Genomic DNA, 16,428 nt, shown 5'->3' with positions numbered 1-16,428 from the left:
CAGATTGGAGTTTGATTGGGTTATGGATTGATTGATGGTTGATTGGCAAAACTAGTCGTCTGTAATTGGAAAACGCAAACAATAGCTGGGGTTTTTTTACAAGCTGAGCGATTGTCCTTAGTCGGATTCTAGCTGATTTCGACGACTTTAACCCTAAATAACACCACCCCTGCACTCACAGGCATCTCCCCTTCAAAACCCCCAACCTTCCCAACCACGATTGTTCGCCGTTCACCTCCGCCACTCACCTTAGGGTTTTGTGAAATCAATTGAATTTGGGTTTGATTGTAGGCTTTTTCTTTTTGAGTTGTTGAATTAGAGTTTGATTGGATTGTGGAATTGAATTGATTGTTTATTGATTGAGTTCTTTTTCTGCCTTTTCCCCTACCGTCAGCCACCTCTTCTCCTGACCTCTTCCTATCGGATATATGAGATTTAGGGGCCTAAATGTAAAGATCTAAAGGTTTGTAGAAACGGTGTGTTTTGTATAATTGAAAACTATAAAAACAGACCACCTGTAACATATTCAGTTAGAGAAAGAATTCCAAATTTTTACTCATTTTGCTTGTCTCTTTCGTTGCATCTTTTCTCTGTATTTATGCTGAGTTTATTTCTTGTTTTTAGTAAATCTTTCATGGTATCAGAGCCAAAGACAAACATCAATGGCTAATCTAAATCCTAAGATCATGAATTTCAGTTCAAAATCTGGAGTCGAGTAGACTGGTACTGAGAATGCAGGAAATCCAGTTGTTCAATCTATTCTACCGAATCATTTTGTAAAATTAGGGGAAAGGAACTTCAACTATTGGCATTCACAAATTCTTCCCGCCCTAGCTTCTCATGAGCTTGATGGATTTGTTACAGGTGAGAATCTTTGTCATCTTATGTTTCAAATTGAAAAATCATCATATTGTGAGTTAGGAATTAAGAAACCAAACCCTAGGTACTCTAGCTGGAAGAGAACATATCAATTTCTGGTAAGTTGGTTGATTTCATCCATATTAGAATCCATGTTTAGACACATAGCTAAATGTACTAGTGCCTATGAAATTTAGAATACTTTAGAGCTTTATTTTTAGTCCTTTTCGAAAGCTAAGACACTGCATTTGCATAATCTATTACAAAGTACTAAGAAGGAATCTTTAAGTGTAAATGAGAATATTTTGAAGATGAAAGAGTATGGTGATGAGTTCATTTCAAGTGGAGTTCAAATTGGAGAGTAAAAACTACTCTTGTATATCTTGGATGGTTTAGGACCAAAATTTGATGCTATGGCCACTAATATGATGGCTAATAATAGTCAAGCTACTCTTCAAGAAGCTCAGATATTGTTACACAAACATGAGATGAGACTTGAAAAACAGAACAATGCTCTGTCCAGTTTTCATGAGCATATGGCTTCAACACTACTTCCTTCTAAGCAAGGCTCTATTGAGTCAAATGAAGGAGTATCTCAACTTCAAGCTTTTGGTTCACAAGGGATAGTATTTACTAATCCTCAGTTGTCACCAATACAGTCAAGATTGATTCCTTACCAAAATCAGAATTCATATGTTCAATACCTGTTAATGTTCTTGCATTCAATTATGTATCCTCACCTTGGCTTTTCTCAATTTGTTTCCTCTGGACTGATGTCTTTCCTTAATAATGGCATAAGAGGCAGAGGTAGAGGGCGAGGATATGTAAAGCCATGTTTGGTGTGTTACGTTTGTGGTAAAACAAAGCACTCGGCCATCCAATGTTATCACCATTTTGATCATAACTATCAAGGTTTTACAGCTTCTGGTCACAATACCATGCCAAACTATCCTACACCAGGTCCTTCACCAAGCTTCAATGTTCAACAATCAGTAGCCTCTTTTTCAAAATCAACACATGAACCTGCATAAGCTTTGTTTGCTACAAATTGTGCATCACTAAGAGCCTTTCATAATTCATATGAAGCATCATGACCTGTTAGCCAAGAATGGTTCTCCAGCCTCTTCTCAAGATTTTAATGGCCCTCTTCCTTCTCAATACCATCATTTATAGCATTCTACTGATAGGGGTGTTTAAAAGAACCGGTTGGAACCGGAACCGGCAGGTACCCTAGGTTTGGTTCCGGTTCCTACCCAGAACCAGTTGTCAATGGGTAGGTTTCGGTTCCAAATTTTTGAAACTGTTACTGTGCGGTTCTAGTTTCGGTTCCTATAGTTAGAAACCGGAACCAAGAACCAGGAACCGAGACTAATATAAAATAAAATTAAAGATTAGGGGGGTTAATAGAAACTTTTTATAGAAAAAGTAATGTGAATACATTTATATTTATATTTCATAACATTTAAAGTAAGTTGGTTTGACTTTTGACAATCTATCTTTACAAAGTAATGGAGTTTGTAATTTGTAATTTTATTTTTGTTAACAAGTGCCAAGTGGGGGGGTATTTGTAAGTTTTTAAGAGTTTTTTTGCCACTTTTTAAAAATTTTGGGGGGTCATGTAATTTTACAGGGTACCCAGAATCAGAACCAGAACCGTTGTTACAGGTTCTGGTTCTGGGTACTTAGGAACCGGAACCGTCGGTTCTGGTTCTGGTTCCAAATTTCAAGGAACTGTTGGTTCCGGTTTCGGTTTCGGTTCCTTCAAAAAATGCAGGGTACCCGGAACCGAACACCCCTATCTACTGATGGATCTCCTCATCAGCATTCAGCCTTAATGTCAATTCCTTTTGCACAGACTATGGCAACAACACATACTCTTAATGACCAATCCTGGTACATGGATTCGGGAGCTTCAAATCATGACTGTTGATTCAACATATATGGTGATAAAGGCTAATTATCAAGGAGGATCTTAGGTGCAAGTTGGGAATGGCCAGTCCATACCTATCACACATACAGGTATGATCTCATTGCCCTCAGTTGTACCTTGTAGAGCTTTACAATTGTATAACATTTTATATATTCCACGTATCACTAAAAACATGTTGAGTATCTCGCAAATTACTAAAGAGAACAATGTAATGATTGAATTTCATGATGATTTTTGCCTGGTAAAGGATAAGTTTAGCCACGAAGTTCTTCTCCATGGAACTGTCAAAGATGGCCTCTATCGATTGACATTTCCAAGAGGAGTCTCTTCTTCAGCAATTCACTCTACTGTTGTTGTTATTTCTTCAAATGTGTGTGATGTTACTACTCGGACAACCTCTGGTTGTTCTTCTTCAGCTAATGTTGAGATCAATTAGTTGAATTCTGACCTTTCTTCAAATAGTACTTCAGTTTCTCCAATTGTTATTTCTTCAAATGTTGGTGGTGTTATTGCTCAAACTATCTCTGGTTGTTCTTCTTCAACTGCTGCCAAGCTCAATCAGTTAATTTCTGACTCTTCTTCAGTTGGTACTCTAGTTTATTCAGTTGCTTGTAATCAATCAAAGTCTGTTTCCAATAATACTATGTTGTGGCATGCACGATTGGGACACCCAAATACTAAAGTGCTTACTGTTGTTTTAAATAAAATGCATGTAAGACATTCCATTGATAATAATAATCAACTATTTTGTGAAGCCTACTAGTTTGGCAAACTGCAGCAATGTTGATTTCCAAGTTCACAGTCTAGAGCAAAGCATCCGTTCGAAATAGTATATTTAGATTTGTGGGGGCTAGCATCTATGACTTCTACTGAAGGTTATAAGTATTATATCATCTTTGTAGATGATTTTAGTAGGTATGTTTGGATTTACCCTTTAAAGTTTAAGTCTGAGGCCTTTGATGTTTTTACTCAATTCTACTGTTTTGTTGAAAATCAACTAAATACCAAGCTTAAATGCTTGCAAACAGACTGGGGTGGCAAATATAGGCCATTTGCTAACTATTTGCAGAAGCGTGGTGTGTTATTTAGGCATCCTTGCCCGTATATTCATCAGCAAAAAGGGCGTGTGGAAAGAAAACATAGGATGATCATTGAATTTGGATTGTCCCTACTAGCACATGCTGGAATGCCCTTAAAATTTTGGTGGACAGCCTTTAGCACAGCTACTTACCTCTTAAATAGACTTCCTTCAGTAGCCATTGGATTTATCTCACCTTTTCAGTGTTTGCTTAATCAAGAACCAGACTATACCATGGTAAAAGTGTTTGGTTGCAGCTATTTCCCATACCTTAGACCTTATCAGCCACACAAACTTTCATTTCACATAGAAAAATGTATGTTTCTTGGGTACAACCTTGCACACAAAACGTATAGGTGTATGGCAGCTTCTAGTAGAATTTATGTAGTAAAGTAAGTGAGGTTCAATGAGACTGACTTTCCTTTCAAGTCTGATTTTCAAAATACAGCATCTGATTCTAAAAAATCCATAGAAAAACTTGGTTCTTCTCAAGCATGGTTTCTGCTATATAGTGCTCAACCATTGTCAAACTCCAACTCTAGAGCCTTTATACATGAGGGCACTTCTAATTGCAATCTTTAGTCTGCTCCATCCTCCTCTCATCCTCCAATACCAGTTGTAGTAGAATCATCTTCTGATCATCCACATAATGTTGAATGTCCATCTACTACAGGGTGTTCTAGTCCTCAGTCTATGGCTAATGTTCCTGTAGTTTCAAAACATCTCATGACTTATGATCCTAATGCGTCTGCTGTCTCTTATTCTGGTCCTGTAATTGCTAATCATGAAGTTTCTCCTAATAATATGCCTACTTGGTTCATTCAAAATTAGAATCCTCCTAGCATTCACTTGGAGGTAGTGTTACCCATGTCTTCCTCTAATGCTCCATCAGACAATGTCCACCCATGATCACTAGATCCAAGTCTAAGGCACATGTTCTTCTAGCAACTCATGGTATATTGGTAGAACCAAAATCTATCACCGAAGCATTGAATACTCCAGAATGGAAGGAGGCTATGAATGCTGAGTATCAAGCACTCTTGGATAATAAAACATGGGAACTAGTTCCATATGAAGAGGGTATGAATGTAGTTGGTAGTAAGTAGGTATTTAAAACCCAATTACACTATGATGGATCACTTTAGAAGTACAAGGCCAGGTTGGTAGCCAAAGGATTCCAACAAACTCCTGGCCTTGATTATTTTGATACTTTTTCCCCTGTAGTTAAGGCAACTAAAATTCGAATTATTTTGTCTTTAGCAGTTTATAATGGCTGGGAATTACAACAATTGGATGTAAATAATGTGTTTTTAAATGGTGAATTAACAAAGCAAGTATTCATGATGCCTTCTGAAGGGTTTTTTTATTTCTCTCAGACAAAGCAAGTGTGTAGACTACATAAGGCATTATATGGCCTTAAGTAGGCTCCTAGAGCCTGGTTTGACAAGTTAAGGGCTGCATTATTGGCTTGGGGTTTTACAAATTTTGCTTCCAATGTAAGTCTTTTCCTTTACAAAAAAGACTCTCACATTGTATATCTCCTAGTCTATGTAGACGATATATTGCTTCCAGGAAATAATCCATAACCACTTTCTCAAATTGTGAAAGATCTTAATGACCAATTTGCTTAAAAAATCCTTGGTCTAGTGAGCTACTTTCTAGGATTTGAAGTTAAAAGAATTGATGCAGGGCTACTACTAACTCAAAGTAAATATGCTCAAGAGTTTCTACTTAAGGCTGGTATAGAGAGCTCTAAACTTTGTTCTACACCTATGGCTATAGGAACTTGACTAGGAAAGGAAGATAGTGATCCATTTGAACAACCTTCTCTCTATCGAAACATTATAGGGGGGCTGCAATACTTGATTTTGTCTAGACCTAATCTAGCATTTGCTATGAATAAATTAAGTCAATTCCTTCAACATCCCACTGTCAACCACTGGACAACATGCAAAAGAATATTGAGCTATGTCAAGGGCACTGTTAAGCATGGTTTGTCATTCACAAAGAAAGATCATTTCTCCCTTGAAGCCTTTGTTGATGCTGATTGGGCGAGCGATATCACTAATAGGAGATCAAGTACAGGCTATAGTGTGTTTGGTTGTGGAAACTTAGTTCAGTGGAGCTCCTGGAAACAAAAGGTAGTTTCTTTGTCTTCTACAGAAGTTGAATACAAATCTCTCAGCCATACTACTACTGAAATTGTGTGGATCAAACAATTGTTTATTGAACTAGGAATAAATATTCCTAATACGCATGTTATTTAGTGTGATAACATGAGTGTAAGGGCTTTGTCTACCAACCCTGTACTTCATGCGTGAACTAAGCATATAGAAATAGATGTGCATTACCTTCGTGACTTAGTTGCCCAGAAAAGTGTCAGTGTTAAGTATGATGCCTCTGAATTTCATATTGCTGATATTTTAACCAAAGCTCTTCCAAGTAATAGGTTGGCTTTCTTAAGGGAGAATCTAAATGTTACTGATAAGTTGCCTGAATAAGGTTGTACAAGAGCAGAGAACGAGCAAAAGTGGAACAGAGAAACTGTGGAAGAAAGTTTAGAGGTGCAGATGTGTTTTTGGTTAAGAAGGGATATTGGATATGTGAAGGTAAGAAAATACAGTAGAAAATGTTAAGAGTAATAGAAGTGGCATAAGTCCTGGATATGTAGCAAAAAGTTCAGAGGTACAAATATGTTTTATTTAAGAGGGGATGTTGGATATGTGAAGGGCAAAAAATGTAGCAGAGAATTTCAGAGTTGAAGACATGCTTTGTTTAATAGGGGATATTGGATATATGAGATGTTAGGGGCCTAAATGTAAAGATCTAAAGGTTTGTAGAAACGGTGTGTTTTGTATAACTGAAAACTATAAAAAAAAACAGACCACCTGTAACAGATTCAATTAGAGAAAGAAATTCCAGAATTTTACTCATTGTGCTCGTCTCTTTCGTTGCATCTTTTCTCTATATTTTTGTTGAGTTTATTTCTTGTTTTTAGTAAATCTTTCACACGCCTGCCACCTGATCAATTAATTGCCCCAACCAAATTACTCATCAACCACCCTTTCAAGTTATGATGAAAAGACAATTTTAGCCTTTAATTGTTAAAAAGAAAACAATTAATGGTGTCACTTTAAGGATGAGAATATGTAATAAATGAAACTAGGGGTGAAAACTTGTCCTTTCACTAATCTTTGGGTGGGAACATGTTGTTTGCTCATCTTTTTAATATTTGAAAATGTGTTTCATATAAAATATAAAAATTGATTTCAGATTAAAAGTTGTAGACAGCTTTCAAAATCGTCTTCTAATTTTACACTAGTTTTTAGGAATTAGGATTGTATTCAAAAACTATTTTTAAAAATATTCTACTTCTTTTTACCAACTGCATTTTTATAACATTTGTTGTATCTTTATTTTCAAAAACAAAAATTGTATTTATTTTACCAAACGCATTATTATAACATTTGTTGTATCTTTATTTTCAAAATAAAAAAAAAAAATTGTATTTAAAATATATATCAAACGGCCTGTAACAATTCAAACATATCCCACTCGTTAATTGTATTGCTGAATTTCAAGGAACAGAATGCAATCTTGAATTTTAAGCAATTTAGTGAAATAGGTCACAATAATGTTATGCTTACTCACGAACTTACTAATCTTTGTAAATATAAAACATAGTACGGGTACCATAAGCATAGTATGGGTACCATATGTAATTTTAACAAAAGTGAATAAAGTAGTTAGTAAATTCGTGAGTAAGCATAACATTACTCTATACGTAATACGGTCATGGTATTTTATCGAGATGTCTTTAACCTCTCTTTTTCAATTTGTTTTGTTGGTGGCATAAGCTGCTCTTAGCTCACATAATTGCCACCTCTTCATAGAAAATGCTTCAACCTTGACACAACCAAAGCTACTCAATAATGTCCCAGGAACCAGAAGTGGTTACAAGTGAGTAAGAATTATTATCCAGAGATCAAATTCTCGTTATCTCTTGTTAATTATAAACTAATACAATAAAAATAAAATATAAAACTAAATACTAGTTCAACCCAAAATTAAAATTAATTACATAAACTAAATACTATTTAAATGAATCTAAGATAGAATTTATAGAACTTTAAATAAGATAAAGACTAAAATTAATTCACTCAATAAAACCTACCAAAACTATGACTGTAAAATAAATCAACGTAATTTTATTTTCAAGCACAAAGAGAGGGAAATTGCAGTGGGAGATTTTGCAAACAAGACATCTAGACATCTGAAGTGTCATTCTTTTGGGCCATTTGGGAATGCAGATTACAAGCTAAAGCTGCCAAATGGGTCTAACATATCTTTACATAGGAAACAATTGGCGGGTGTCAATCGTTGGTGGCAAGGGCAGACTGTAGTACATCTTCAAGATATTTCTCAGCAGCAGCATACTGTCTCTTTTTGTCCTCAATAGCTAAAGCAGCCAAAGCTTTATCCTGCACAAACAGAAATTTTTTTATCGATCCCATCCAAAATGTATGAATTTAGAAGTATAATGACGGTGTTGTATTTAATAAAACACAGAATTACCGGCGGCAAGTCTTGGTAGCTCCTTAGAGTATCCAGGATGGGTTTTGTCTTCTTCTCTAACTCTTTTCTGTGCTCAGCCATTTCAGCCAACACCCCGTGGCTAATCTCAGGGGTATAGCCCAGACGATTGAGTAATGCCTGTGGAAAAGGGATTTGGTGCAAATTATACACAAATGAAACAAAATGTAGGTGATATACGAATAATTGATTTGAGAGCAACTCATCCTTTGAAGCTTCATTGAAAACAAACATAAAAAGAGAAAACCATATTCAATCTGGATCCAGGATTCCAATTTAAACAGCAGGAGTGGAAGTACAAAGGCAACAACTCCAATAAAAAAATCTAGACTGACAGAGTTCCATAATGTAAATTTTGAGAAGAAATACAATATCTATAATCCCATACTTTTACACTCATATACATAAATATGTTAAATATTTGAATAGAGAAAACAAAAACATGATATAGAAAACATAACAAGTGAAGAAAGAAAGGGTCTTCGGTGTTTCAATATTTAAAAGCCCCATATGACTTTGTCTAGCCTTGACTTTTTTGGTTGCATTCGCAACGTAAATAATTGTGTCGCACCTGATTACACTTGGTGCAAGAACCTAGAAGTATATTTAAAAGAAAATATGAAATATCTAATAATAGCTAAAGAGTAATGAAGAACAAATGAGCTGATGTTGCGCAATCAAATTGTCTTTTAATTGTACAGCCAGCAAATCGATATTTTTTTTTTTTTTTTTCTGCTAAGTGTTTTATTTACTTTTAAGAGTGATTTTTCTCCTATTGTAGATTCCATCAAATAACCACTTGAATCAATAGATGCACCACCACAACCACAACTGAACTTTTAAAAATACCAGAAGAATAAGTTGCATTCTAACTTTTTTGCCGCCTAATCAAGGTTGCACCTTGGAAAGTGTTAGGATCCCACATTGAGAGGGAAAAGGGGTAGACATGTGGTTTATAAGGAGTTGGACACCCTCCCTTGACAAGCTGGTTTTCCAAAGAGAGTTCTACCCAAGCCCAGAAAAGCACCACTGCCCAGCCCAATTCCCATCAAAGGCCCACTATCCAATCTAATTCTTATCAATTTGGGAGATGATTCCTATCAAATGGTATCAGAGCAAGCCCCACCTTCCGAGCACACGCAGTAGGGCCTAGTGGCCCCCCCCGAAGGGCCGAGAAGGAGGGTTGCTGACAGGCTTCTGGGCGAAGTAAGACCCGAAGGAAGGGCAATAAGGGCAATGAGGGCGGGGTAGCTGATGAGGGCGGGTGCTCTTTAGAAAGAAGACCAACAAAGGCATTTGTCTCAAAGTGTGGGGGAATGTTAGGATCCCACATTGAGAGAAAAAAGGGGTGGGTATGTGATTTATAAGGAGTTGGGAACCCTCTCTTGACAAGCCGGTTTTTAAAGAAGAGTTCTATCTAAGTTCACAAAAGGATCATTGCCCAACCCAATTCCTATCAAAAGCCCACTGCCCAGCCTAATCCCTATCAATTTGGGAGTGGGTTCCTATCAGAAAATGGAAAAATGTTTGCATCCAGCATTTCAAGGAAATCTAATAATCAATAGAAAGGGTTATTTCATTGTTATAAAAAGTAATTACAAGTCACTAATTTTTAGGGCCAACAAGCTCGAGAGAAAATCAAATTCATTCAACTGTTAAATCTTGAGAGAGACATGTTCGCATCCAATATTTCAAGGAAATTAAATAATCAAGAGAAAGAGTATTGAATTTCTAGGTTCACTAATTTTTGGGGGCCAACCAAGCTTGAATTGAAAATCAAATTCATATCAATTGCTAAAGCTTGAGAGAATGTAATGTTTGCATCCAGTGTTTCAAGAAAACAAATTAGGAAGAGAAAGGGCATTGAATTTCATTCTTTTAGAAGGTCACTATAGGGTTCAATAATTTTTTTGGGCCAACAAAGCTTGAGAGAAAATCAAATTCAATTCAAATGCTAAAGCCACATACACAACCTGTTTTGATAGTTCTTCAAGTTGAACAACAATTAAGAGGCTGAGATCACATTACAGAGAAAGCCATTCAAGTGGAGTTCACTGAATCTATAACCAGCACAAAGAAATTTAAGAAATGAATCAAACTACATTATTTTTCCTCAATTTCCCTAGTCAACTTTGTTAATACTTCCAACATTAAACTTCCAAATAACAAATTAACATAAAATTTTTTGCAATTGAAAATATTTGATGAAAGGGATTCCTTAATGAAACCAAAATCAAATGAGGTTCTTAAAGATGATGCTAACTGAAAATTTTCTAATCCCTAAACTTCTCATAAAATCAAGACAAATGATGGGTGTACAATTTCCTATGAACCGATTCTATGTCATATAAAATATTTCTTTGTCTAGTCATGTCATATATTTCTCTCATTTAAATATCCACTTCCTTCATTTTTCTCATAATTCCACTCTTAGTCAAATGACTTTCAAAACCTCACCTCCCTAATTCATATTCTAACAAGTACTTCTTAAGATGCATAACCATGTAGAACCAAATGGTTTAATTTGTTACCTGGGTCTACTAGCCTCAAGCTTTGATACGACTAATATCCACTGTAGAAGAGATCAGAATCCTAGAACAAGATCAATATATGTCATGAATATCAAATCTTCTTCAAATCACGAATGTAGGCATCCTTATAAACTTTCAAATGTAATGAATCTTCACAGGCCTTGTTCCTTCATATACCCACATGGTATTTGTACAATTTAATCATACTAAACTGTATTGTCGAGACATCCAAGGATGACAGTGACACTAGCCAAATTAAAGAATCCAGGAAACTTAAAAATAAATTCCTAGTGTCTAATCTGGACCTACTTCATGACAAAAACAAAATTTGGAGGAGTGTGTAAAAAGAATAAGTAAATTCTTAAAACTTCTCTCGACCTTGGAATTGTTGAAAATATTCAATACCAACAACAGGAGAGCATGAAAATTTGGACCTGCATCCTGACTTAAACAAAATTTGGAGGAGTGCGTGAAAAGAATTAAGCAATTGCTCAAAACTTCTCTCAACCTTGAAATTGTTAAAATATGCAATACCAACAACAGGAGAGCATGAAAATTTTCCTATTAGCATATGAAAGCTACTGTATCTCTCTCCAAATCTATTAGTTGATTTCAATGAAGTTGCAGAAAGATAAAAACGACAGCTGTCCTGCCAAAGGTTCCTTCATCAAGTTTCATTATGCCCTTAGCAAAATGTCAATCAAATGAAGTTTCTAAGGTGAGTTAGTGCCAAAGTCTCATTTCAAATTATCTTCTCCAATCCTTTATGAGCTACTTTAACTCCTTCCTCAACAAGTGATCATATTAAATTCCTCAAATAATCTCTTAAAAGATGGGCAACTCTCAGAATGGGCTCTAAGTGAGAGTTGAATGTCATAATACTAAGTGACTTTCTTTGTCAAATTCTTTGCAAGTAATTCTTCTCCATTTAACATAGGGAGGCCAAAAAGAGCCTCACCTTCTAATATTACTTCGGAAATAATAAAAGTAACAACAAAAGATCAATACCTTGTAGTTGTTATACTGCTGCAGGTACTGTCGCTCCTTCGATGCCATTACTGCCAAGTTGGTCTTCCAATTTTCCATTTGAGCTTCACAAGGAGCTACATCATCTTCTAGTTGCGCAAGTGTTCTACCAAAGTAAATCAAACAACAGATATAGATTCCAAGATCCAATTCAAGGATATTCCACGGCAAGAACNATGACTTAAGTATATATTTCTAAAATTAATTAAAAATACACACTTTTTTTGTCTTTCCAAGTTAAGCCACTTAAATATTTTATAATAGATAAATTTAATTTTTCGAAAGGTTTTAAAATTTCTTGCATAATTTTTTTTTTTTGGGGGGTGGGGGGGTGGGGTTTGTAAATAGAACCGAGGATAAAATTGTCATTGTGAGTGATGGGTGTTCTTAGTAATCTTCATAGTTAGGAGATGCAAATAGTTTCTCAAGTTTTAGTGGTGAGTGGTATAATTTTTTAAACCCTTTAATTTCATTATCACTTATACACCTTTATTTGATTACCTACCGCTTCCCACTGCCGGCAATGGCCTGGCAGGCCTGCCAAGACTGGCGAATTCTACTTCAGTTTGAATTTTTTTAATAATTAATTAAATGATATTTATTTAATATAAATTCAATTTTACTTCATAATTATAAAAATATTTTGTAGAAACTATGTCCCTTCTATCATTATACTTATAAACAATTTACAAATAAAATTTTATCAATCACAAATTTATAATTTTTTAAAATTTAATTTACCAAAAATCAAATAATCAAAACTCATATTTATCTGGCATTTATTTCATCATCTTTATTTCTATTTTTTACAAAAATAATACTACACATACAACATTCTCATACAACATTATGTGGCAAAAAATGATTGGGTAAAAGTTTAATTTTAATTTAAAATCAATCAATCATATTTTATCACGTAATACTATATGAGAAATATTGTATAAAAATATATGTTTAGTATTTACTCTTCTCACAATTGCAATATTATTATACACAGTTGTGGAGCCACATCCAAGCAGGGGTGAATTTTATATAGAATATTATATTTTGTCCAGGAAATTAAATAATCAAGAGAAAGGTATTGAATTTCTAGGTTCACTAATTTTGAGGGCAACCAAGCTTGATTGAAAATCAAATTCATATCAATTGCTAAAGCTTGGAGAATGTAATGTTTGCATCCAGTGTTTCAAGAAAACAAATTAGGAAGAGAAAGGGCATTGAATTTCATTCTTTTAGAAGGTCACTATGGGTTCAATAATTTTTAGGGCCAACAAAGCTTGAGAGAAAATCAAATTCAATTCAACTGCTAAAGCCACTACACAAACTGTTTTGATAGTTCTTCAAGTTGAACAACAATTAAGAGGCTGAGATCACATTACAGAGAACCATTCAAGTGGAGTTCACTGAATCTATAACAGCACAAAGAAATTTAAGAAATGAATCAAACTACATTATTTTTCCTAATTTCCCTAGTCAACTTTGTTAATACTTCCAACATTAAACTTCCAAATAACAAATTAACATAAATTTTTGCAATTGAAAATATTGATGAAAGGGATTTCTTAATGAAACCAAAATCAAATGAGGTTCTTAAAGATGATGCTAACTGAAAATTTTCTAATCCCTAAACTTCTCGTAAAATCAGACAAATGATGGGTGTACAATTTCCTATGAACCGATTCTATGTCATATAAAATATTCTTTGTCTAGTCATGTCATATATTTCTCTCATTTAAATATCACTTCCTTCATTTTTCTCATAATTCCACTCTTAGTCAAATGACTTTCAAACCCTCATCCGTAATTCATTTCTAACAAGTACTTCTTAAGATGCATAACCATGTAGAACAAATGGTTTAATTTGTTACCCGGGTCTACTAGCCTCAAGCTTGTACGAACTATCATCATGTAGAAGAGATCAGATCCTGAACAAGACAATATATGTCATGAATCAATCTTCTTCAAATCACGAATGTAGGCATCCTTATAAACTTTCAAATGTAATGAATTTCACAGGCTTTTTTCCTTCAATACCACATGGTTTGTACAATTAATCATACTAAACTGTATGTCGAGACATCCAAGGATGACAGTGACACTAGCCAAATTAAGAATCCAGGAACTTAAAAATAAATTCCTAGTGTCTAATCTGGACCTACTTCATGACAAAACAAAATTTGGAGGAGTGTGTAAAAAGAATAAGTAAATCTTAAAACTTCTCTCGACCTTGAATTGTTGAAAATATTCAATACCAACAACAGGAGAGCATCAAAATTTGGACCTGCATCTGACTTAAACAAAATTTGGAGGAGTGCGTGAAAAGAATTAAGCAATTGCTCAAAACTTCTCTCAACCTTGAATTGTTAAAATATGCAATACCAACAACAGGAGAGCATGAAAATTTTCCTATTAGCATATAAATCTACTGTATTCTCTCCAAATCTATAGTTGATTTCAATGAAGTTGCAGAAAGATAAAAACGACAGCTGTCTGCCAAAGGTTCCCCATCAAGTTTCATTATGCCCTTAGCAAAATGTCAATCAAATGAAGTTTCTAAGGTGATGAGTGCCAAAGTCTCATTCAAATTATCTTCCCAATCCTTTGAGCTACTTTAACTCCTTCCTCAACAAGGATCATATTAAATTCTCAATAATCTCTTAAAAGATGGGCAACTACTCCGAATGGGCTCTAAGTGAGGTTGAATGTCATAATACTAAGTGACTTTCTTTGTCAAATCTTTGCAAGAATTCTTCTCCATTTAACATAGGGAGGCCAAAAGAGCCTCACCTTCTATATTACTTCGAAATAATAAAAGTAACAACAAAAGATCAATACCTTGTAGTTGTTATACTGCTGCAGGTACTGTCGCTCCTTCGATGCCATTACTGCCAAGTTGGTCTTCCAATTTTCCATTTGAGCTTCACAAGGAGCTACATCACTTCTAGTTGCGCAAGTGTTCTACCAAAGTAAATCAAAAAAAAGATATAGATTCAAGATCCAATTCAAGGATTATCCACGGCAAGAACTAAAATTGCATTTAAAAGAAAAGTAATCTAAGACATACCTTTTCAATAGGTTAACCTTGCAATTGCTTGCGGGTGTAATCCAGAAGAATTTTAGAACTCCTTGCGTACTTTTGCTTCTTCTCCTGTACAGCAGTTTTTCTCAACGAAATATCACCCATTGCTACAAGAAAACTGAAAAAATTTGAACCAATCAAGAATTGTAAAAAAATTAAAAATTAAAAAAAAAAACAAAAATGAAGAGCAATAATATTGAAGAATAAAGAAACACCCACTGCTAAGTTAGTGTCTCTTATATTCAACAAATTAGCTACGTTAGCAGAAATTGAGCTGAAGAAACCACATTAGATGGCAAACTCTCTGTTGCCAGTCCCACATTCCAAAATCTCTCTAATCCTTGCAGCTAAGACCATTCAAATAACAAAAAATTAGACGAATTAAAATTGAAAACCCAAAAGAAAGAAGAAGTAATTAAAAATTAGTACCTGTGAGCGATACTCGGTGGCTTTGGCGAAAATCAGCAGCGACAATGTTGGCAGCTTGGGTCTTGGCTTGTGAAAGAGTTACTAAATTGTACAAATGAGCGACGCTTCGAGGCGTGTATTCGAAATCAGGAACTTCTTTTCCAGCTGCTTCAAATTGTGAGGCCAACCACGCCTTAACTTCGGCAATTCGCGACGCATCGCTACCTGCTCCGCTCTTTACGGAATTGTCACCGGAGAATCAATTATGTCGCTCATTGGTAACCAATCTGTAAACGGAGAGAGTGGATCAAACAATTTTGAGATCAAGAACACTGAATAAGAATGTTTTGATGGGTTAAAAGGGAACTGAAGAAAGGAGTAAGAAGACGATTTAGTGAAGGCCAATCTTTGGTAAGTACTGATCATCTCAAATTATCCAACGGTTAAGCAGTTGCTTAGTGGGCCCAAGTATTTAAGAAATGAAAATTTTGCCTCCCTAGCTGTTTAATTTTGGGTCCTTTCAACCTGAAACTTAAGAAACTAACTTTGCCTCCCTAACTACCAAACTATCAAAAACACAACCCGCCGTTAGTTAATGGTGTTAACCGTGTTAAAATAACTTTATAGGTTTAATCAGTCTTTTTACTTACAGATTTTTAAATTAAGAATAAACTAAAAAATTCAGATATGAAAAAGGAATTAAAAAATTTTAAAAAGGAAATTCAAGAAAAAAAATTGAAAAAATAAAAAAAAAATTATGTGCAATTGAACTAGTGATTGAGATCATGACTACAATCTCCATTACGCCAAACTTCAACTTGCAAATAGTTGGTTGTAATTTGCAAATCACGGCTTGCAATCTACAGCGTTAGCAGTGATCAAAAGATCATAGCCAATGATCTAAGATCGTCGACTACAATTGTTT

The 16,428-nt window shown here is 34.9% G+C and overlaps 1 protein-coding gene across 1 annotated transcript; it reads right to left on the bottom strand.

Moving 5' to 3' along the window:
• Positions 1-7,920: 7,920 nt before the first annotated feature.
• On the bottom strand, positions 7,921-14,948 carry LOC116117496 (AUGMIN subunit 1). The gene is made up of 3 exons (XM_031403518.1): positions 14,852-14,948; positions 8,442-8,579; positions 7,921-8,347 (listed from the first exon to the last, which is right to left on the bottom strand). Exons 1-3 carry the CDS (start codon positions 14,927-14,929, stop codon positions 8,240-8,242), a joined length of 324 nt encoding a protein of 107 aa, XP_031259378.1. The 5' UTR covers positions 14,930-14,948; the 3' UTR covers positions 7,921-8,239.
• Positions 14,949-16,428: the final 1,480 nt, after the last annotated feature.

The sequence above is a fragment of the Pistacia vera genome, unplaced genomic scaffold, assembly GCF_008641045.1.
Source record: "Pistacia vera cultivar Batoury unplaced genomic scaffold, PisVer_v2 Contig812, whole genome shotgun sequence".
Classification (NCBI taxonomy): domain Eukaryota; kingdom Viridiplantae; phylum Streptophyta; class Magnoliopsida; order Sapindales; family Anacardiaceae; genus Pistacia; species Pistacia vera.
This window is presented reverse-complemented; position numbering and strand designations above follow the sequence as displayed.

Excerpts from the sequence above, each read along its gene's own strand:
- LOC116117496 (XM_031403518.1), bottom strand. The coding sequence starts at position 14,929 with ATGGAAAATTGGAAGACCAACTTGGCAGTAATGGCATCGAAGGAGCGA. Across the intron at positions 8,580-14,851 it reads AGCAGTATAACAACTACAAG|GCATTACTCAATCGTCTGGG; the intron begins GTATTGATCTTT and ends CCTTTTCCACAG. Across the intron at positions 8,348-8,441 it reads GCTACCAAGACTTGCCGCCG|GATAAAGCTTTGGCTGCTTT; the intron begins GTAATTCTGTGT and ends CTGTTTGTGCAG.